Genomic DNA, 22881 nt, shown 5'->3' with positions numbered 1-22881 from the left:
GACTGAGGTCTGGACATGGGGCAGTGAGAATTTAGATCCAGAGAAAAATCTGGGTTTCTACCCAGGAAGATGCCAATGATAATTTGTTAAAGATCACATAAGCCCAAAAATTCATCATTACCTTGTTAGGTCAAACCAGTAATTCTGCTTATGCTATAGAACAATTTCTGAAAAACTCAACCTGCTAGGTCAGCATGTTCTGTAAAGCCAGTCATCCTAGCATAATTCAGTTTATCTTGAAATTTAATGTAAAACTTTTAATACTCACATCAAGATCATCCTTTGCATTGTAGTAGACAACTTCATTGCTCTATAAAAAAAGAGAAGAGTGTTTTATTGATTTGAGTAAAAATGTAAAAATATACTGAATCAAGCACTGAACAGATTTTATGCATATTTTAAATAATAAACCCTTCGTGATATTCCTCTCATAAAATACTCCATGAAGATCCATAAAAATTAGCCAATATTTTCTAAAAAGATATTAAAACACTGTATCAATGATATTGAAAAGTATATCTTGCATTGAGGAAAAACTATCTCAGTCCAGGTCTGAGAATGATTTGTCAAGAAAAAATAGAGAATGCATGTTGCAAAGAAGTTATACACATACACACTTACAACACACACACACAAATCATGAAATTATAAGCAAATAACTCAAGAAAAATGTAAGAATGTGGCTCGTTAATACTTTGCTAAAAAACTGACTTCTAAAATATATATCACATCTTGAAATTAGTAAGGAAAGGTGTATCTGGACAGGATTGGCAGACATTTCTTCATGAGATTCAGGAAACGGATCAAGAATAATTGAATTTAGACAGCAAAAAAAATCAGATTATCTAACGCACTAATATCATATTCTACCAAAGTGGTGAATGAGCATTGGCTCTTCAAGAATAAATGTATTCAGACATTTCTGCTGGCCATCACTGTTGCTGAAATATGCCATAACTATAAATTATGAATATAAATTGTATTACAGAATGAAAAGGGAAAGGAAAGAATGAACAAAATGATTGTCAAGGAATTTAAAAATTTTATCCCTTGAGGCTTGAAGACTACTTTATGCAGTGTTAAAATAATCCACTTATACTGATTTCCTTTTCCTTTCTTCTCCTGCACTGATTGAAAACCTAATCCCTCTTTCATGTGTTTAGTAGTAACTGGAGCCCTATGTAAAAATGCATTTTTCTCTGCCTCCTTAACATGGAAAACATGGACACTCTGAAATTTTATTAAAAGAAAACACAATATACATTTTTTAAAAAGAAAATTACTCAAAAAATTCAATAAATTAGTGCTTCTTAAAATAGATACCACCTCCACCAGTTAGAAATCACTACTTCTTCAAGACATTCTAGGGTCCTATGACTTTAGAATAAACGATGAAGTTAAAATCATCTCTTTTTGGCTTCTGAGTCTCAGTATATGAATGTACATTATACACCTTCAAGAATAAAACAGATCTTGTGTTTCTCAAACTTATTTGCTGCCGAATCTGCCTCCCTTTTTTAATCTGAGAAATATATTAGCCTGAAGCTCTATAAAAGATAGATCGCTCTGAAGACCAAACTAAAACCATATTAATAAATAATAGAACACATAATTCATAATAGTGAATGAAACCATGACTTTGAATTTATTTCATTTAGAATCAACAGCTCTAAAAATTACCATTTAATTAATTCTTATAAAAAGAATTAAGTAGCTAAAGAATTTTAACATGCATCAAAGTTCTAGTTCCTGAAGCATTTCTTACAGCACTAATTTTGTAACAAAGTTAAAATACAAAATCAGAATCATCGCATACACAAAACAAAAGAATCTTCTGAATCCACCAGAGCCCCAAATCTAATTACTAGTTTATTGATCCCTCTTGCAACTCTGTAATTTATACTTAGGAGACAATTTTCAACTTAGAATGTGGATTCCATCAAAAGATAAAATATTGAATAAGTTTATCTTCATCTTAGACTTTATTTCTGCCAAATTGTTCCTTATATTTACAGAATCGAAATGTAGAAAACAAGGTGAAACTGCATGAAATTTTAAGTGATTCAACATCATTATTTTCAACATTCATTAAACATCTACATGCACATTGCTGTGCCAAGAGAGACACAAAGCAAGTTAAATGCAGCTATCCCTATCCTTTAGATAAAAGAACAGACACAGATCAATTATATAAAGCAACTAATATGTTTAGACTTACATTCGGCCCATGGTACTAGACCTAATGGACTAAACTGTTTAATTTTTTTTCTTATATAAGTGACACAGTATCACATATAACAAATAAAAATAAGAATTTAATTAAACCTAAAATTAAGAGGATCACCTAGTGTCAAAAGAGTATAAAGCAAGATAAAGAAATGCTAGTTTTAACTCAAACTGTTTTGATTCTATTACAACAAAGTGTGCCTGAAATAAAAGTAAAAATAAAAATGAAGAAAATCTAAGTTTGAGAACTTTCAAATGTTTTTCCTTTTGTTACTGCACTATATTTTTATGCAAAATACTATTACTTTTCTTCTAGAAAGTCTATATTGCTTCTAAAACTTATTGAAAATGTGTATTGCAAAGTTTATTTAAATTTTGTGTATTTGCACAAGGCTTTCTAGACTCCAGAAGACATAAGATCCCCAAAACTGATTTTTTTTTTCTATTAAGTAAACTGGAAAACAACAACAACAAAAACACCTTAGTCATAAAATTATACTGCATCTACAACAACCATACTCATTGTAACTGGGGTATCTTATATTACTACTTGAAGCTTTCTTTAGGGCTGCCTAGGTGGCTGAGTCGGCTAAGCACATGCCTTTGGCTCAAGTCATGATCTCGAAGACCTGGGATGGAGCCCGGCATTGGGCTCCCTGATCCGTGCAGAGTCTGCTTTTCCCTCCCCCTCTGCCTGCTGCTCCCCCTGCTTGTGCTCCCTCTCTCTCTTTTTCTGTCAAATAAATAAATAAAATCTTAAAAAAAAAAAGTAGCTAATTAAATACGTGTTCTTAGTTTGTCATGATTTTATAAAAGATCAAAGATTGTAATGGAATGTGGAACTGATTACATCCACTGCCTTAGAACAAAATTTCTTCTTCACCAATACATGTGACATTGTTTTTGGCTTAGAAGCATTTTCTTTATGTTTATAAATATACCTAATTTTTTATAAACATACTTTCTCTAACCCTAAACTTCGCAGTGATAGCATGCACATTTTATTTATTCCCTGATTTTACCCAACAGAAAACATCAGTTGATGCACTTCAATAAGCATAAATCTACGTAGGTCACCAGGATTTGGGGAAAGTGTAACTGCATTTAATTTGTCAACCAGCACACTTACGTGGCAGTATGACACTAAAATAAATGGCAAACAGTCACAGAACATTTAATTTGTCTAACCACATATAAATAATTTTTTCACTCTCAGTTCCTCATGCTTTCTTACAGAAAATTACAATTACTTACTTTACTGTGGCTTTTGTGTAGAGTTGAAGAGTGGCTCAGAAAGAATTTTAAATACAAGCTTGAGGAAAATTCTAATTTGGTGAAGTCATAATTCTCTTTCCTATCGCATTCATTTATAGCTATCTCCTCTGCTATATAAAAACATAACATGTGTAGCTATGTTAAACTACATCAGTCCAAAATCAAATCGCTCAAGATATATCCAAACCCAATCCCAACAGGATTGGGATAAAAGACAGTTCTCAGGAATAAGGTACAATTCACACTGAATCAGCCTAATTTTTATGTTCTGATGTCTTATAGGAATGAATGTTAGTTAAAATTAACTCTATGCTAAAAGAAAATTAGAAGAATTGTGTAAAAACAGTGAAATGGCTGGAGGGGGGCAGGATTAAAAAAGAGGAAGTATCAGCTGAATTCTTTCTTCCTTTACCCGGTCCCCTGCGCCCACCCCACTAAGACTGTGTACAAGGAGATTTTTGGGTCTCCCAACCAACAGAGGGAGCCACACCCCACTCATTGAGCAATACGCTTTGGCGACCTCGATCTGTACTGTTTTGGAGAAGTAAAAATGAAGACTATCTATGCCCTGACTATAAGAAGCAAGTTTCTCACCCTCCTGATAACAAGTGGCAAGAATATCAGAGTCGGTTGCTCTGAGCTGCTATAATTGAAGAATATCTCTTGTTATCCTTGGATGACAAGACCACACAACCCAAACTTTCTCGGGTTTCAAAATAGGTGAGAGTTAAGAACTTCAGAGAGCTAAAATATGCCTCCTCTATTTACAATCAATTCAAGCGTGTGTGTATGTGCATGTGTGTGTATGTGTGTGTGTTTCTGATTCATTTACCTATCCTATCGCTCAAAATTCCCTCAATCCCTCCTCCAGAAAATACACAGTTATATCAGTTATCCTTTAATATTTTAAAATGATGGCATATAAGCTAATTATCATAGGCACAGAATACAAAGTGAGTCATCTTGTTTCTCTACGATCCTTCTGGCTAGATGTTTTCATGCAAATTATTAAACAACTTCATTTTGGAAGGTATTTACACTCAAATACAAAGGTTTGTGGTGGATTTTAGGGCATTACATGCAGTATGATAGGATGAAGCCAGTAACAGCCTCAAACTAGAATTAAGATTAGTGAAACCTTTGGAGAGCTATTTTTCATCATTTGAGCACCACCAGATGACAAGAACAAATTGTTTGTTTCTGATTTTTAACCAAGTAGTTTAGTTATTTATTATCTCCTTGAAACAAATTTACCCAAATGTTCCATGCTAATATAATACTGCTGCTTACTGAAATTTAAAGCATCCCCTAGCAAGTTGAGAGATAAATTACTTCAGTTCCCCATTGTCTACTGGGAGTCAAAATTAAATCTGGGCAAAATAGACCATTCCATCTTAAAAACGTGTATTGTGAGTGACAGTCCCTTGCATGCCACTCTCCTATAAAAGTTGGCCTCTGATGAATAGAATGAGTTTATGTTAAAAATCGGAAGCAGAAGTACAAAGCTTCCACATGGAAGTAAGATGGTGCCAAAGAAAAGATTTAAATATTGGAACTGAAAATCAGGATTTTATAGCCAACATCTGAAATATATGACACATTCAAAATTCAAATAGAGATTAACTTCCTGTCCAATGTACTAATTCCCTTTTCTTGGCTGTTCACTTGACTCTGCACATGATCCACAGCCTGACAAATTTTGAGCAACCGCATTGTCTGCTGAAGTTGCTTTTTAAAAAATCCCATTCTTATTGTTTATCACTCTTCAGTTCCAAAAATGAAGTCAATCAGATGAATATTAAGGATACTCTTGTAAAAAAAAAAAAAAAACAAAAGGATACTCTTGTTATAAATGAGTTGTGTTAATGGCTCCTGTCCACCAAGATCCATACTCCATACTGTTCAGCCCAAATCAGTTCCAATGCAAATATTCCAATTAATGTATATTTGTAACAATCTGACCTGGTAAACCTACACACCACTGCCACTGACCTGTGTTCAAGCGCACCAGGGTGCACGGGATGCAGTATTCAGCAGCACGGTAGCACTGTGTGAATAAAAGAACTTAGGAGCCTACTCTGTATGTGTGACCGTGTGTGCATGAGTCTGTGTGGGGGCTGGGCGGGGGGGTGGGCAGTGAATGTGAGCAAATCTTCCTAAACAGAGCTGAGAGTGGTTGACGCAGTAAATTAAAGACAGGAGTTTTTGAAAAGAATTATTTTTTTTTGAAGATTTTATTTATTTATTTATTTATTTATTTATTTATTTATTTATTTATTTGAGAGACAGCAGGAGCAGCGGTGGTTGGGGGAGTGGCAAAGGGAGAGGGAGAAGCGCACTCTCTCTGAGCAGGGAGCCTGACCGTGGGCTCAAGAGGTGGGGCTCGATCCCAGGACCCCCGGATCATGACCTGAGCAGAAGGCAGACGCTTAACCGACTCAGCCACCCAGGCACCCCGAAAAAAACGATTCTTTATGCCATTATATTCCTTTCAGGTTTGGACACATAAGCACGCTACTGATGAAAATAAAAAGGAAAACTAAAGATGGGCACATTACATCTGGAGATCAGTGTCAGCAGAGTACTGGGCTGAAGGCATGAGAAAAACTTACATTCACATGATATGACAAGAGACAATAAAAAAGACAAGTGACGTAAAGTGTCTAGCACAGTGCCTGCCACACACTATGTGCCCTGTATGTTATCAACTATTATTTTATATATTGAAAAAGAAAAACCAGGAATATCCATAGAAGTTATCTATTAGCTTTAGCTTATAGTTATATATGAACTAAAGTAAACTGTTATTTTTCTTACACTAGTTAGTATGCTGTGAGTCTATTTAATTCATTTAAAGTCCTTTCTTCAAGGATTCCACATAGCAGACTGGAGAAGAAATGTGATTACTAGTTGTTGTTATTATTTTTAATCTGATACATTAAATGAGGTAATTGATTAAAAAGTCTAACATAAGGGTACCCGGCTGGCTCAGTTGGAAGAGCACGCAACTCTTGATCTTGGGTTTTTGAGTTCGAGCCTCATGTTGGGTATAGATTACTTAAAAAAAAAATTAAAAAATAAGCCTAATACAGATAGTAATGTGTAATAGTTTTGTACACATCCTATCCATTAAATGTATTACTGTCCTTCAAATTTCTCTGTGATTCTAAATACTCTTTCCAACCCCATATCTCCTTTACATCTTAATCTTCATACACTCCTGCCTGGAAAAATTCCAACTCTATATTAAACCAAAAGTTTGTGCATCCATCCTAATACCCAAACTGTGGCATCTTGCTGAAGAAAATTAGATAAGCGCCCTCGCATGGTGCAAGTCAGCAGTTCTCATGTTGTAACAACCATAGTAAACATGAGGATTGCTTTGTTTGGTATTTTTTTTCTATTCAGAAACTCTCCTGCTGTCTTTGGGGAACCGTTTCTTACAATCACATGATTCAGCTGGCTGGCAAATTATACTAGCCTGCTTTTCTGACCACAGAAACTAACAGGCACCTTAATCTATCCAATAATAGTACCTCATTTCCCTATTCCTTTCTTAGGAAGATTCTATTTTTCCAGGAATACTTATGGTTGCAAAAGCTGAAGTGCTTCAAGTCTGAATCCTGACGTGACAGAGGCTACTTCCATCATTTGCTCTCAGTTATAGAACAGTAATTAGCTTTTTTCTTAAGCTAGTTAAAATGTGTTTTCTAACTCCTACCACTGATAGTACTAATACAATACCGCATTCCCTACAATATGGGTTTTTTTTTTTCCATTCTAATTTTGCTACTAACAGTCAATACTATTTGCCTGAACTTGAATTTCTGCTGGTGGCATTATGAGAATGTAACATTCTAGACTAATCCCCCTAGCTGTGCCCCAGATGCCAGTCCCCCCTCCCCCGGCATCCTTACAGACCCCATTCTTTCATCACTCCTTTTCTTTCCTCTCGGTCTTCTCTTTATTCACATCAAGAAGGTTTGCAAAAAAGATTTGCGGGATAAAAATTCAGATGTATTCTGGCACAAAACTCTTTTCTAAAATTTAAGATTCTACCAGAAGAAAAAAAAAAATCAAAGGAGCCCAAAACTCAAAATTTTCTTAGTTCGTATATAAAAAAAATAATATTTTTCTAATAGTTCTCTGTTGAACTAAAAATCAAAAAAATCTGTTATTGCCAACTTAATATTTTGTTAGTATATCAGCAAGTAGTTAAAAATTTTAGGTGATTTCTATCAATTTCTTTACATCAGCTCCTCACTAGCCTTTAAAAAGTAGTTGCATAATAAAAAATGGAATAACCGTATAAATTTTGATTATATACTTCAATATAACAATTTCTTTTTTTAAAGATTTTATTTATTTATTTATTTGAGAGAGAGAAGGAGAGGGTGAGCAGGGGAGGGGGGGGAGGGAGAAGGGGAGTAGACTTTGCGTTGAAGGTTGCTGAGGGCAGAGCCCAACATGGGGCCCAATCCCAGGACTCTGAGATCATAACCTGAGCTGAAAACCAAGAGGCTCCTTGCTCAGCAGGGAGCCTCCTCCTCCCTCTCCCTCTGCCTGCCACTGTTCCCTCGCTTGTGTGCTCTCTCTCCCCTCTGTCAAATAAATAAAATCTTAAAAAAAATTCTAGTAAAGAAGATGGAAGTGTAATACTATTGCTCAGATGGTGTTCAATGATCAATGATTATAACAGAAAAATATAAGTAATCTATTCTTTCTCTGAACTCTCAGCATTCATGCATAAGAAATACATACTGAGCTTTATACACATGCCAAAACTCACATCAGAAATCTAAATACATGTGGTTTTTTAGATTGATCGTTAAAAATAAGCTAGTGAGATATTACCAATCTCCATGTGGCATATTTGAAAGCTAAGACCAATGGCAGTGAGACGGAATCTAACACAGGGGTTAATGACAGTCACGTGCTAGCCCCTCCCATGTACTGCTATCATGAACGGAGAATAATCTACTTCTTAGAGACAGTGAATTCCACAGTTACTCTATGAAGGTCACCTAATAATAAAGAGTGTCTAATAATCTTTGAGACACATTCCTTTGTCTTATCTGTTCTTTTAATGTTGTTTTATAATTTGTTTTAAAATGTGAATTTAATTTAATACTAATTTCTTTAACTTAATGGAAGAAGAAAGAACCGGAAAATCACTTTGGCCTTTTTAAAGCTTACTTCTGTTACTTTCAGCAAATAACATTTTACATTTATTCATCAAGTAATTGTTATCATATATTTGTAATATTATAGTTGCTGTGTTTTTTCAGTTTCCATTATGTTGCTAGCAAATTGAAGAATTCCTTAGTAACTGCCCCAGCACATTAACCAATCAATAAGCCAAAGTCCTCTAAGAAAATTCATCTCAGCAAAAGATAATAGACCCAGGTGTCTTTACTATAGTTAATTATCTAATTACAAAGCCACTAAAGTACTCCATTCCCAAGCCATGCTATGAGGCTAGCGACACAATTGGAAAGATCACTCTACAAGGGAGAAAAAAAGTTGTAATATTCACCAAAGGAAATATTCATCACTTCTGCATAAAAGAAATTTAAAAATAAATTGAGAAAAAAAGATTAATTTTTTTTATTTGAGTAGAGACAGCATTCTATTATGTGTCTATTCAATGCTTGCACAATGTCTGCAATGTTGTATGAACTGCTATTGAATGGAGAGATAAATGAATAAATGAATAACATAAGCCTAGAAGGAACTATTAGAAATTCTAGACTAAAAATAACAAAATACACACAAACGTACATATGTGCACACACACAATGCATCAGAGAAAAAGTATATAGCTTTAAAAAATTTCCAAATAAGCCAAAGTGTACACCACTTTCACTCTAAAAGAAATCAAAGAGGAATTCCAATTGGGCTGTGATTTCAGAGTTCCTTGGTTGTTGAACTTCAAAGATCAATTCCTATTAAACAGTAAAAGCTATCGCAATTTATTTCTTCATCTGATAAACTTTAATAAGAATCTGCCTGTAAGGTTTTTTTAGTGCTCCAAATAAAATTGATAAATATATGATTTAAACTGCAGGCGAAAAGCAAAAGTAGAATATGAGAAGATAAACATACTATTTTCTTCAGCTACCAAATCCCCCAGGAAACTCAGCCCAGAATTGGACAAACACATCTATAATGCTGAGGAACTTGCTTTAATCTCCTTTAATCTGTAACTCTAATGAAGCTTTGGGTATAATCATCTAAAACATTAAAAATTAATCCACCAACATAGTCTATTTTCTAAGCTGCGTCCTACTGACTTTGATAACCCACAGATTTTCTTGATTCATGATCAAAGTTAACAGCACTTGATCATAACAATATACGATGTCCTAGTAAGAGAGTCATGTTAATTTGTCCAATTGTAATATCAGCACTGCCTTTTCAAATTAATCATTATCAACTTCAGAAAATTATCATACCAACAATGAAATATCAAGACTTACACTATGACCAATGAATTAATGAGCATAAAATAATCTAGCCAAAATCAGAGCCTCAAAGAACGTTAAACCAATAGCTATTACATCAATTTAATTTATCTTTCATTGGGTTTAATGGATTATATGGGATGGGAAAGAAGGAGGAGAAGAGATTTGGATTATGTGTGCATTACATGAAAGGCATTTACGTATGTTATATCATTAAATGTTATATAATCTCCTGAACCGGGGTGCCTGGGTGGCTCAGTCAGCTAAGCGACTGACTCAATTTCGGCTCAGGTCACGATCTCGAGGTCCTGGGAGTGAGTCCTGGTGTCCAGCTCTGCACTGGCCTTGGACTCCGCTTGAGATTCTCTCCCTCTCCTCTCCCTCTGCCCTCCCTCCCTCATTTGTGGGCACACACATGGGCACGTGCTCTCTCTCTCTAAAATAAATAAACAAATAATAAAATAAAATTCCCTGAATATATAATAGATATGATCTTCTTGAAAATAATAAATTGATAAAAAAAAATCTTAGTTAGCCTTATATCATGGTATCACTTTGCTTGTTGGATTTCCCCTCCCTTCCTTCTCTCCATCCCAACTCCGCACTATTGAGACAATCAGTTTGGCACCCTAAGGTGAAAATTGGGACTAATATAAATACATCATTGTTCAGCCTGGGTATTTTGTATTTTATTAGGTTTAAGTTCCTATCAGGCAGGCAATAGTCTTAAAAGCCAGTCTTATCAGAGAAGAGATTTCTAAATTTAAGAAATAGATAACATCAGGGCGCCTGGGTGGCTCAGTCGTTAAGCGTCTGCCTTCAGCTCAGGGCGTGATCCCAGAGTCCTGGGATCGAGCCCCACATCAGGCTCCTCCTACAGGAGCCTGCTTCTTCCTCTCCCACTCCCCCTGCCTGTGTTCCCTCTCTCATTGGCTGCCTCTCTCTCTGTCAAATAAATAAATAAAATCTTTAAAAAAAATAAGTAAATAAATAATAAAAAATAAAAAAAATAGAAAACATCATATAGAAAGACAAAACTAGAAATTCTAAACAATAAGTGAGAGTTAGAATGCAGCATATGGAATAAGGGATGTTCCTTCCCATGAGGAAATAATTGCTGAGACATTCCTGAGTTGGGTTGGAAGAGCAAAGAAAGAGGGAAATACACATGGCCTAACTCCTCTTACAGGTAGAAAACAGTAAGAAAAGAAAGAGGCGTTTGGGAGAAATTATAGAGGAGAGGGAAAAACGCTACCTTTCCTATTTGGGATTCTGGAAGAAGGCCTTTTCACACCTTGTGTATGGCCATGAAGCTTTTTTTGTTGTGGAAAATTTTCCCCCCGGTTTCCCACTTCAAATCACAGTTAGGTACCCCTGTTAATACCTCTCATAGAACCTTCTGACATCTTCATCCTCTATAAATCAGGGAGAACAACAGTAGGTAAGAACCTCATTGGTTTGTTTGTGGAATTAACAGGTGAAGGTCAGATCCAAAGATCAGGTAAACCCCATTCCTCAATCCTTGTACTTATCACACTATATTGTGTTCACTCATCTGAGCCTTGTAAGGGCAGAGACAGTACCTTGATCATCTTTGTGCTCAATGCCTGGCTGGAGGTCCGTCAAAAGTTACATGCTAATGACTGAATTGAACAGGCATGCCGTCCTCATAGAGTTGCTGAATGACCTGCTTAATGATCTTTACCTTCTAGAGACAAGGTCTTTGAGAACAGGTTTCCACCCCTGCCTCAGTTTGGTTCCCCTGAGGCAGACACTCCACTAGGATTTACGCACAGATAATCAACGTGAGAGGTGATTCCAGGACATACTAATAGGAGAATGGAGAAGTGAGACAAGGACAATGGATTTCAATGCAAGGTATATTAAAGAGCAGGTGGGCAACCGGGACTCATCTGGGAACCACTGTTTCTCAAGGACAGTATTCACCAATACTGGTCATCATTGCTTGAAGGTATTCATTTCTGCAAATTTTTGTCCCCACCGAGGGCACTCAGGCAAAGATTTGCAGATGTTTGAACAGAAAGCTATAAGAATGTGTGTGTGTGTGTGTGTGTGTGTGTGTGTGTGTGTGTGTTTGTGTTTGTACACGTGTGCGTGCTGAGAAGAGGTGGGCAGGGAATCAACATCTATCACAGGCACATAAAGAGTGTTGTAGAAATATTTACTGAGCACACGGCTAAATCAACAAATGACTTTAAGCAATGACTAGTTAGCAGTGTGACTTTCTTAGGGTTTGGTTCCTCAACTATAAAATGATGAGTCAGTTGATAAATATGGTCTCTAGAATCCTTCCACCTATGTATTTTGATATTTCCACTGAGTAAGTGTTTTGTTTTAGATCACACACGAAGATCCAGTAGCTGTGTTCATCTATTTCTTTCAGTGAGACTTTGATTACTTTCTCTTCTCCTGTGAACGCTCAACAGAATTTAAAGAGGTATCTTTCAATTCTGAAAAACAAAGGCAAAACTTTTTTTTTTCCACTTGAAATTCCTGTCATATTTCTTTAGAAACATGTACAAGTATTAGAAGCTCTACATCATTATTTTTCTTTATATCTAGAAAGATCAAGTCAAAGTATATTCATTTATCCCTGAAAAATAAGGACTGTTTTTCTGAGGATGGACGTATCGAGACAGAAACATTCCCCAAAAGAGCTTGAATGAACCCCTTTAAGATGTAATATGAAAAAAACACAAACCCCTTTACTCCTACCAAACAACAAGCCGGCAATCTCTTCATTGCAGCATAAATTAACTGTTCTGGATCAACTGTTGCTACGTTTCATTAATATAATAAAACACCATTAGTGTATGTTTAAGAAAAGGAGAAATCACAGTTTTTTCTAGGGGAGAGATTACAGTTTAAATCCATACGACCTCTCTGTAAAAATACTTCCTCTAATAGTACGAAGAAAGGAAAGCGGCTGCAGAAGAAATGAATAGTGTAATTTCTGAGATTTTAGAAGCCCTCCATTCCATCCAAGTAATACAGAATTGCTTTGGAAACAAACAAATTCCTACCAGCCTATACTTCATGAGCCTTGTTTTAGTAACCGTGTTTAATCAAGTTGTATTTCAAACAGCTTTTTTTTTCAATTCAAACTGTTCACTCAGATAGAACTTGTCTCTAATTAAAACATGCATAATTGTTAAAGTGTTAATTTATGAAAGCCACAGTCCAAAAGACTCCAACATACTCCTACTTGCATTTTGTCTGTTGTCCAAAATTTTTAAAAAGAGGGACAGAGAAAGGAAATTCTATGGACCAGGCTTCTTCCCTCAGACATACTTTTATAAATTATTCATTTTAATTTCCAAAATGTGTAATTTTTAAGGAAAAAATGTTATCTTTTTTTGAGAGTATTAACGATATTTGTCAAAATATTACAGAGTTGTACCAAGCAGAGGCAACAGGATGTAATACAAATGACAATTCAAAAAATTTGAATTCTATTCTTCAGTTCAATTATTAGTTTGTTGTGGCAAACAAATTAATCTATCCAAAGTTGTTTGTCTACTAATTTATCAACTGGACAAAGAACTCCAACTTCAAACGGTGGCATGATAATATAATGTTATAATTTAACTGAAAGAACTTCATAAATTTTGACCATATATATACATAATTAATGTTATTATCTAGTATTCAAATTATATTTAGACTGTTTTATACAATTATAACCAAGGCCATTATTTAAATACCCAGAAAATATTGGTTTCAGTGATAAAATTATACAAAAAGAACAGAATAAGAGAAAGTTGAAATATCAAAAAACATTTTCCTAAAACTAAAACTAAAAAAAAAAAAAAGGCATTTATCTTGGTTAAGTATAAGTAATGAAATTTAGATAGTTTCACACAAGAAACTGAGGACAAAGGAAGATTGATCAGCTAAAGAACTTGCCTAAATGAAGATATTTCAATCACAAGAGGCTGGTGTCACTTCAGTGGACAGCAAAAATCCTGCACAGAAGCCAAGCCAATTATAGAGTTGTCTACATTTTAAACTATGCTTCCAGATGTGTTCCTGAACAAAGGAACACATCAACATACTCATCTTTTGATCATACTGGCTTCTTTCCTAACGCATAAGAAAATCAGTATGAAAAATACTTTACATTTAAAGAATCAAGAAATTTCAAAGTCAATATCCAGGTGAGAAGTGGGAAGAGAAGGTATTAGCAGCCAATTAACCTTTACAGACACAATTTCCTCTCTACAAAATTAGAAGGCTGTGTTTTTTCCTCCAATCTGTTGTATAATTTGGCCACTTTCATGGATTATTTGGTGAAAATACAGCAGCTCTAGAAACACCCAAAAAGAACAAGTACACTAAAAGCAGGGCAAGTGAAATTATCATTTATATTTTACAAGTTAAAGGTAAATTTTTCAAACTGTATACAACAGAGTATGAGAGAAACCTAAAAATAGTTAATCAAAGCTGATAAGTATTAATATACATAATGTCCTTTCCATTCCCCATCAAGTAAATGATACAAATATCACACTTACATAACTGACCTAGTATTGTTTACAAACTGCTTAGGATTCCTTAGAAAAAGAAACCATAGCTCAATAAATATAGAAAGTTGAGGAAAGCTTGGGCTAAGAATTTTTAGGTATGAGCTCTAGAAAATGTTAGTACTTTAGTACTGCAAGATAAAATAGAGGTTAGAGGACACCAAATTAAATATGAATTTTGGAGAGTGACTTTTTTTAGTAAAAAAAAGTATGTTTCAAATCTATATACAAGATATATCTGTTGTTTATCTGAAATTCAAATGTAATCAGGTACCCTGTATGTTATGTACTAAATCTAGCAACCCTAATTTTTAAGATATTATTATATCACTTTAATATATTCTATATTATTTCCATTTTATTGTATTTCCAACAATTTTAAAATTAAATATTGTTGCAGGAATTTTTTGGAAGGGACAGAGATGCTGTATCACTGAACACTAGAAATTAAATCTGGAACAATGATCTCAAAGAAATAACAAAATTACAAACTGCTCCAGCCTTTAGAAAACTTAACTACCTAGAAAGTCCAAGGAGTATTTTTGTATTTCAAAGTTGGAATACATCTTCAGACAAATGCACTGTATGCTTCAGTGGTATTTCCAATTTTACATACAGAATTATCTGGCATTGTTCATGTAATTTAATTCTCATTTTAAATACACTAAGGCAGCATCAAAATGACTGCACCGGTAATTTAGCAATAGTTTGTTATTTATTGATCCTTTGACAAAAGTCACTAAAGAGAAAGATGGCTGTCATACCTACCAACCCACATATCACCTAGGTTGACAGCCATGACCTGACCAGCCAGGTAATCACACACTTAAATTCAAACCTATTATGTGATCCTTTTAACTTCGCACACCAGCTCAAATGGTAAAACCTTCCCAGACAGAGGTCGTTCCTGATGTCAATGGTACACGAAATGCTGACAATCTGGTAAAACCCACAGACTAAGAATTTTAAGTGACACTTAAGTCATGTTCTTCCTGTGGCCATCAGTTATTTTGCTGGGATGATTATAACTCTAGCTTCCTCGGGAATTCATGAAAAGGACACAGGACGATCTGCAATAAACGTTCTAGAAAATTATAAATTCTAAACTAAAGGTAAACTAGTCATATATAAACAAAGTACGCTGAAAATACAAGGTGATAAATTATATATAATTAAAATATATATAGATTTGTTTTTAAGATTTTATTTCCCTAAAAGTTAATCATTCTAGACTTAATCTCCAATTTCCATAAGTATAAGGTAACAGCTCAATCACACAATTGGAAGTTGCTCATTTTACTATTTTTTCTCCAATTTTCACTTAAACGACTCTTGGATCTACAGTAACATCTAAAAATGACAAATGATGTAAAAGCATATAATAGATCATCAGATCTCTACATGCATAATATAAATTTGTGATAAAATACTACTTTTACAAATTCCAATGCCTTAAAACTTTAAACCACAGTCTCACTGATATTTGTATGACCACTTACTGATATTTAATTGACGCACTCATTGATTTATAACTGGGTTTTGTGTAAGGACATCAAGAAAGTTGTACAAGCTCTAATGGATATTTTTCTAAATTTCTCTCTCCATCCACCAACACCTTTTAAGCATTATTGTTCTAAGGCTTATGATTCCATTCATTTTTTCTTAAATTTTACTTTTAAGTAATCTCTACACCCAAAGTGAGGCTCAAACTCACAATCCCGAGACCAAGAGTGACACACTCCGACTGAGCCAGCCAGGTGCCCCTACATGATTCCATTCTTAAAGCAAACCACAAAACACCTATTGAACAGTTCAGTTAAAATTAATATTTCAGCAACAACAATTTTTTTTTAAACTTAGAAGGAGGAAAAGGTTAACTGCTACAGAACCTATAATCCTGCAAGGAAGCATTAAATTTAGCCATAAACTATTCAACAGACTGGAAGAAAGGAAATTGTGGTCAGTAGCATCAGTCTAGGCTGATGGAAAGGATGAACAAGATTTTTCTGTTGAGCCATAGGCTTCTTCTTGTAACCAAAGCCTAAAGGACAATGAAAAATACAATGGCCATAGGTCTTCAAAGGTGTTTTCTCAACACACAAAAAATTCTTCAAATAGTCTCCCTACCACCATTCTCCCCATCATCTTCCACACATAATAAGTATTACATGCTTGTATACACAGACAATAGACAATGCTCTAATATCATTCTTTGTTTTAAGGTTTTTTTTTAATATTTGCCAGCACAAAACTTTAAGTGAAATATTTTAAGAAATGTGTGAGTTTTGTACATGTACAGAGGAAAAAGAGAACCTAAGATGACCAGCCCTCATTTTTCTCCCCAGAAAGAACACTATAGCACATGAAACATACACGTGCTCACATAAATATTGAAAAAAAACTTGCACTGAGCTTAAAATGAGGTATAAAATAGGATTCAAACAATGAACGTTCATTTCTGTAGAGCCAGATTTGTAAAACATGGCATAAACTATAATAATGATAACGCTGTGTCCATTTATTGATAATTTAGTATGGAAAACTATACGACCTCATGCAATACTCTGTTGTCAAGGAGATGGATATTACTATGATCTACAGATGAGGAGACTGAGGTTTAGGATGGTAAGCCAATTTCTCAAAGTTTCTCAGTTAGAAGCAGAACAGAATCTGAATCTAGATCTATGTAACAGGAAAGCTTTTGTAATTTCCTCTAGAGCAAGTGAATGTCCTCTTTTTATTAATATCACACTAGTATACGCTATATTTGTAAATATAATACATATAACGATAAACAATACAAGCAACCTTAGTATGGGAATACTAAGTCTTAAATCTCTCAATTTCTAAATACCAATATTCCCTCCTGGTCAGCTTCTAAAACAGTATTTTCTGCCATTAGTGAAAGAAAATCAGCTCCTCAAAGCTTAAATTTTCTCTAAATTGGACTCTGGGCTTCTTCAAATCTCCCTGACTGGCTATTCCTAGGAAGCCCAAGTGTAAGGCAGATGACCTAAAAAAAAGAATGACAATGAAAGTGTGAAAGGGTACAGAAGATGAGATTTCATAACCCAGGGAAAAAAAAAAGGTGTGACAAATTACTGTCTTCCTTACTGTGTATTTCACTAGAGGGTAACCAAAATAGCTCAGAGTTGAGGGAAAACACAGTCAAGAACATCAGCAAAATACTATTATCTTTGGATAGCAATATACTGAGCATGTCACGTTTGCTTAGATAATGTCAATATTCATGTATTAATAATATTTTATTTGCCATCTCATCTAATTCCTCAAACATTCAATTTACAAAAAAAAAAAAAGGAATGTGAATAAAACAGGTGCAGCTGCTTTAAAAAAAAAGGTTTAGAACTACAGATGAATTTTTATATCATTAAAAACTTAGCATCAATGCATAAGATTTAAAATGTTAAACACACACCAAAACGTAATTGCAAAATATCTAATGGTGTGATTTAAAAAAAATTAAATTTACACAAAATATGTTGGCATGCTAGGTAGTCAACTTTATGTCCACACTTCTGCTTTAACTCAATAAACCTTGCTTTTAAATTTAGCGACAATCAGCACGTACAATGCCTACTTAATTACCTGTTTTGTTGACTTCTCTTTACTTTTGCTTTCTGTGTACCTTTGGTATCAGGCATCCCAGCAGGAAACCCTTTGTAACCAAACTGCCTTGCACAAATAAACCTGCCGGGAAGCTTCCAGAGCAGTTACAGTTAAGCTCCTGCTCCACGTGTGTTTCTTCCAAGCTGGGAAATCAATCTCAAGCAACTCAGAAATCAGTTTGGAATTTCTCTAGGTAATCAACCTGCACTCTATAACCCCACATAATATATCGCTACCCAACTTTTAAAAGAATTATATATCTCTCCACTTACATTAACTGCACCTCTTAAAAAGTATATAAATAATTGAGGAAGAATTATAATTTTAGTATGATAGTAAATAAACTCTCATTTTTCTCCCCAAAAGGAGATGTTCATATACACAATCTCAAGTAACAGATTCATATACAAAATCTCAATAACCAAACTATCAACCACGATTAATCACTTACATATTCCTTCCTTTACCTTTTTTTTTTTTTTTTGAGGTGGGATAGAGGGGGAATTGAAATGGAAAGCCAAATAGATTTCTCTCTTTCACAAAAACGTACTTGAACTTTTTTGCTCAAAGGCTTTTTTAAACATTCTATAATCTACCATGAAAGTTGCTTAAAATTTCTAGTTTCCATATTACCAAGTTGACTAATATTAACGTGATTACATAGACTTCCTCTCAAACCATGCAACGGATGTTCAATACCCTTAGAAATCAAAGTAGTTTGATGATTTTAATGTGCTCAACAGTAACCTTGAATCTTACATCTCCTGAAGAAGTTTAAAGCTGTTGAAAGATAGGGCTTCTTGGCACTCACTCTCAGGCAGAGCTATGAATTATAGTACAATTGCCCATCTTCATTCTAAATTCACAAAGCTTTCAACATAGCCAAGCAGGGCTTTTGTAGATAGGCCTTGGCTTTTCTTGTCATTGCTGTTTGTTCCTGAGAGTCACAAAGCATGAATCAAGACAATTTATATTCTTCAATGAAATACCCTTGACATTTGAGAGTACTAAGAAAAGAAACAACAGCAAGTAGGTCATACAAAGCCTCCATGCCAGAGAATCCAATGTTCTAAAGTTCCACAACATTCTCTTGGTGTTTATTCCATATGCACTCAGATAAGAAAATAGACAGTTTGATGAAAATGCCACACAATGTGAATATTCATTTTTGGATTAAAATTATTCAGTTTTCCACCATCTGACTTGCAACCACAAACTAATAAGTAACTATGAATCAGAATATAGAATTAAAAGCCTGCAAGATGGGGTGCCTGTGTGGCGCAGTCAGTTGGGCATCCGACCCTTAGTTTCTGCTGGGGTCGTGGTCTCAGGGTTGTGAGAAAAAGCCCTGTACGGAGTCCCCTGTTGGTCTCCACATTGGGCACCAGTTGGCTTGGGATTCTCTCTCCCTCTCCCTCTGTCCCTCCCACTCATGCTCTCTCTCTCTCTACAAATGAATAAAATTTTTTAAAAAAATAATAAAACCCAGCAAGATAAAAGAAATTTTAGAGATTAAAATCTAGGTTATCTAATCAAAAAGATAATTTCACGAACAAGAATTTCAGAGAAAGTTCAGGAAGCAGACAAAGGTGTCGATTCTCACCACTCCTATTTAACATAGTACCAGACTTTCTAACTAGAGCAATCAGCTAAGAAAAAGAAATAAAAGTTATCAGAATTGGAAAGGAAAAAGTAAAACTATCTTTATTTGCAGACAGTATGATTTTATATATAGAAAATTCTAACAACTCAACCAAAACACTGCTACATCTATTCCATGAATTCAGTAAAGTTGCAAGATACAAATTAACATACAAAAATCAGTAGCATTTCTATACACTAACAAAAAAAAAAATTCTGAAATACAAATACAGATATCGATTCCATTTACAACAGCATCAAAACAATAAAACATTTGGGAATAAACTGAACCGAGGAGGTGAAGAGGTCTATGCTGAAAACTACAAGACGTTGATGAAAGAAATCAAAGATACAAGTAATGGAAAGATATTCTGTGTTCACGGATTGGAAAATCAATATTGTTAAAATATCAATACTACTGAAAGCCATCTATGGTTTCAATGTAATCCCTATCAAGATTCCAACTGCATTTAAAAAAAAATTAAATTTATTTATTTTAGAGAGAGAAAGAGAGAGAATGGAGGGAGAGGGGCAGAGAGAAAGAAGAGGGAGAGAGAGTCTTAAGCAGACTCGCACTGAGCGCAGAGCCTGACATGGGGCTCAGTCTCATGACCCTGAGATCACAACCTGAGTCAGATGCCTAACCAACACCCCCCCCCAACTGCATTTTTTACAGAAGTTGAAAAAAACCCAGACAGCCAAAGAAATTCTGAGAAAGAAAAACAAAGCAGGACACATCACAACTCCTGATTTCAAGCTACTCTATAAACCTAGTCATCAAACCAGCATGGTACTGGCATAAAAAAAAAGAACAGAATCAAAAATTTAGAAATAAACACAAGCATATATTGTCAACTTGTTGCATAGAACAAAGGCAAAAGAAATACAGAAAAGAAAAATTAAACTTCCTTACAACTTATAGCCCATGACAAGTACTTGGGACAGGCAAAGTGATCTTCTTCCAGGAACTCAACTGAGTCAATTATAATACTTCAGTAAAGGCAAACAGCAACCTTAGTTTGACATTAGCCCAGCCTCTAGGATCCTCTAAGTCTTCTTTAACATATGAAAATCCCTTTGGAAATTCCCCTTATCTCTACTGCTCCCCCCAACATGATATATGTTGGCAATCATCCTCCAAACATATGGCCCACTGATATACATCTGAAGGGTTTCATGACTAAGAGCTTACTAGACAGTAGTAAATGAACATTCTCTAACAACAGCTAGCCCCTCAAGGTCCTGGAAACCTTGCTTCCAAATCCCTTAGAGACTTATGCTATCCTTAACCAGAAACCAACTTTTAAATATATAATCAGTCTCTCCTCACAACATCAGTGCAGTTCTTTCTGCCCATGTGTCCCGTCCCCGTGCTTAAATAAAACCACCTTTTTACCCCAAAGACATCTCAAGAATTATTTCGCTCCCAAACCCCAACATTTCAAATCAAACTAATCTCCGACAAGGGAGCCAAGATACTCAATGGAGAAAAGACAGTCTCTGGACTCCTATCTTATACCATTCAGAAAACGTACCTCAGAATGGATTAAAAACTTAAATGTAAGACCCAAAACCATGAAAACATAGAAAACATCGAAGAAAACATAGGAACAAACTTCCTTGACATAGGTCTTAGTAATAATTTTTCAGATATGACACCTTAAAGCAAAGGCAACAAAACCAAAAATAAATAAGTCGGACTATAGCAAACTAAAAAGTTCTTGCACAGCCAAAAACAAAACAAAACAAAACACCATCTACAAAGTGAAAAGACAACCTCAGGGATGAGAAAAAAAATATTTGCAAACCAAATCTCCAATAAGGGGTTAATATCCAAAATATATAAAGAATCCATACAACTCAATAGCAAAACATGTAACGACAACACGCTGATGATAGCTAACACTGCTGTACGATACCAACAAAAAATTGTTAAGAGTAAACCCTAAGAGCTCTCATCACGAGGAAAATTGTTTTCCTTTATTTTATCCCCCCCCCATTGTAATTATATGAGAAGATAGATATCACCCGAACCTATTGAAGTAATCATTTCACAACATATGTAAATCCCCATGCCGGAGGTGTTAAACGTACCCAGTGATGGCTGTCAATTACTTCTCAATGCAACTGGGAAAAACAAGAATTTCAAAGAAAACTCTATAAGAACTAGAGAAATTTCTGGGAAGCCTCATGATTAACATCTATGTTATTAAAATAACAGAAACATCGATATTCTCTGTCAGGCGGCTTCATTTCCCCTTTGGCCAAAGAAATAGGCTGTAGTCGTCTCCAATATATCATTTGGTCATTTTTACCCAGCACAGGGATTATGAGAAAAGAATTTAGCAGTTGAATCATCAAACATACATTTTAGATTTATTACAACTTGGATTCTGTAATCTGTTCTCTCCTGAGTATAACTAATGCTCTGTATTTCAAAACCCAAAACCCTCAGAACATAAAAACATAAAAATGCTTAAGATTTTCAAATAAAAGTGTGGAAATGTAAAATTTATTAGATTTTACCGATTGTGAGCTGTAAAGTAATGGGATTCCAATGATGATACAAACTCTTGGAGTGCAGAAATGCTTTCAGGACATTGACAGCTTAAAATAGCCATGCTAAAATATACATGCGTGTGTTTCTGCTCAAAGCAAGAATATAATTTATCAAACTCGGTATTTTGATTCTGTACTGCCATTGTTTTTTTAACATTCTACTGTTATTTGTTCTGGAAATCTTTAAAGAAAAGCTTCCAAAGGGAAAAACAGCACATTTGCAAGCAAAATCAATCTCACCAGGTGTACTGATGTATATGTATATGTGTTTGAGGAGGGCAGATCGTGGGACACTTGGCTGATGCCACCTGGAAGCAAGCAGGAGGAATATAAGGGGAAAAAGACGAAATCTGATTGTTAATAAAATTTCAGTCATATTTGTTTAGCCAACATTGAGAGCCATCAATTTCTCAATAATGTGGTATCATTTACATTTCCTTTATTTAAGCTTGATTCTACTTCTCAAGGACCTCTGTGAAGGCTTCCATGCATTACTTCAACTAAGTTTCAAAATAACTCTATGCTATTGCTACCAATATTAC

The 22881-nt window shown here is 34.8% G+C and overlaps 1 protein-coding gene across 8 annotated transcripts in view; it reads right to left on the bottom strand.

The window, feature by feature from the left end:
* The window catches only part of CACNA2D1 (calcium voltage-gated channel auxiliary subunit alpha2delta 1), a 485973-nt gene that overhangs the window by 192096 nt on the left and 270996 nt on the right, over positions 1-22881 (bottom strand). For all 8 annotated transcript variants that reach the window (XM_087861132.1, XM_087861133.1, XM_087861134.1 and 5 more), the window contains exon 5: positions 269-310. In XM_087861132.1, the coding sequence (XP_087717258.1) occupies positions 269-310 (42 nt within the window). The remainder of the gene's footprint in view (positions 1-268; positions 311-22881) is intronic.

Source organism: Ursus americanus, chromosome 3, assembly GCF_024610735.1.
Source record: "Ursus americanus isolate L20-20 chromosome 3, mUrsAme1.1.p, whole genome shotgun sequence".
In the NCBI taxonomy this organism is placed as follows: Eukaryota; Metazoa; Chordata; class Mammalia; order Carnivora; family Ursidae; genus Ursus; species Ursus americanus.
This window is presented reverse-complemented; position numbering and strand designations above follow the sequence as displayed.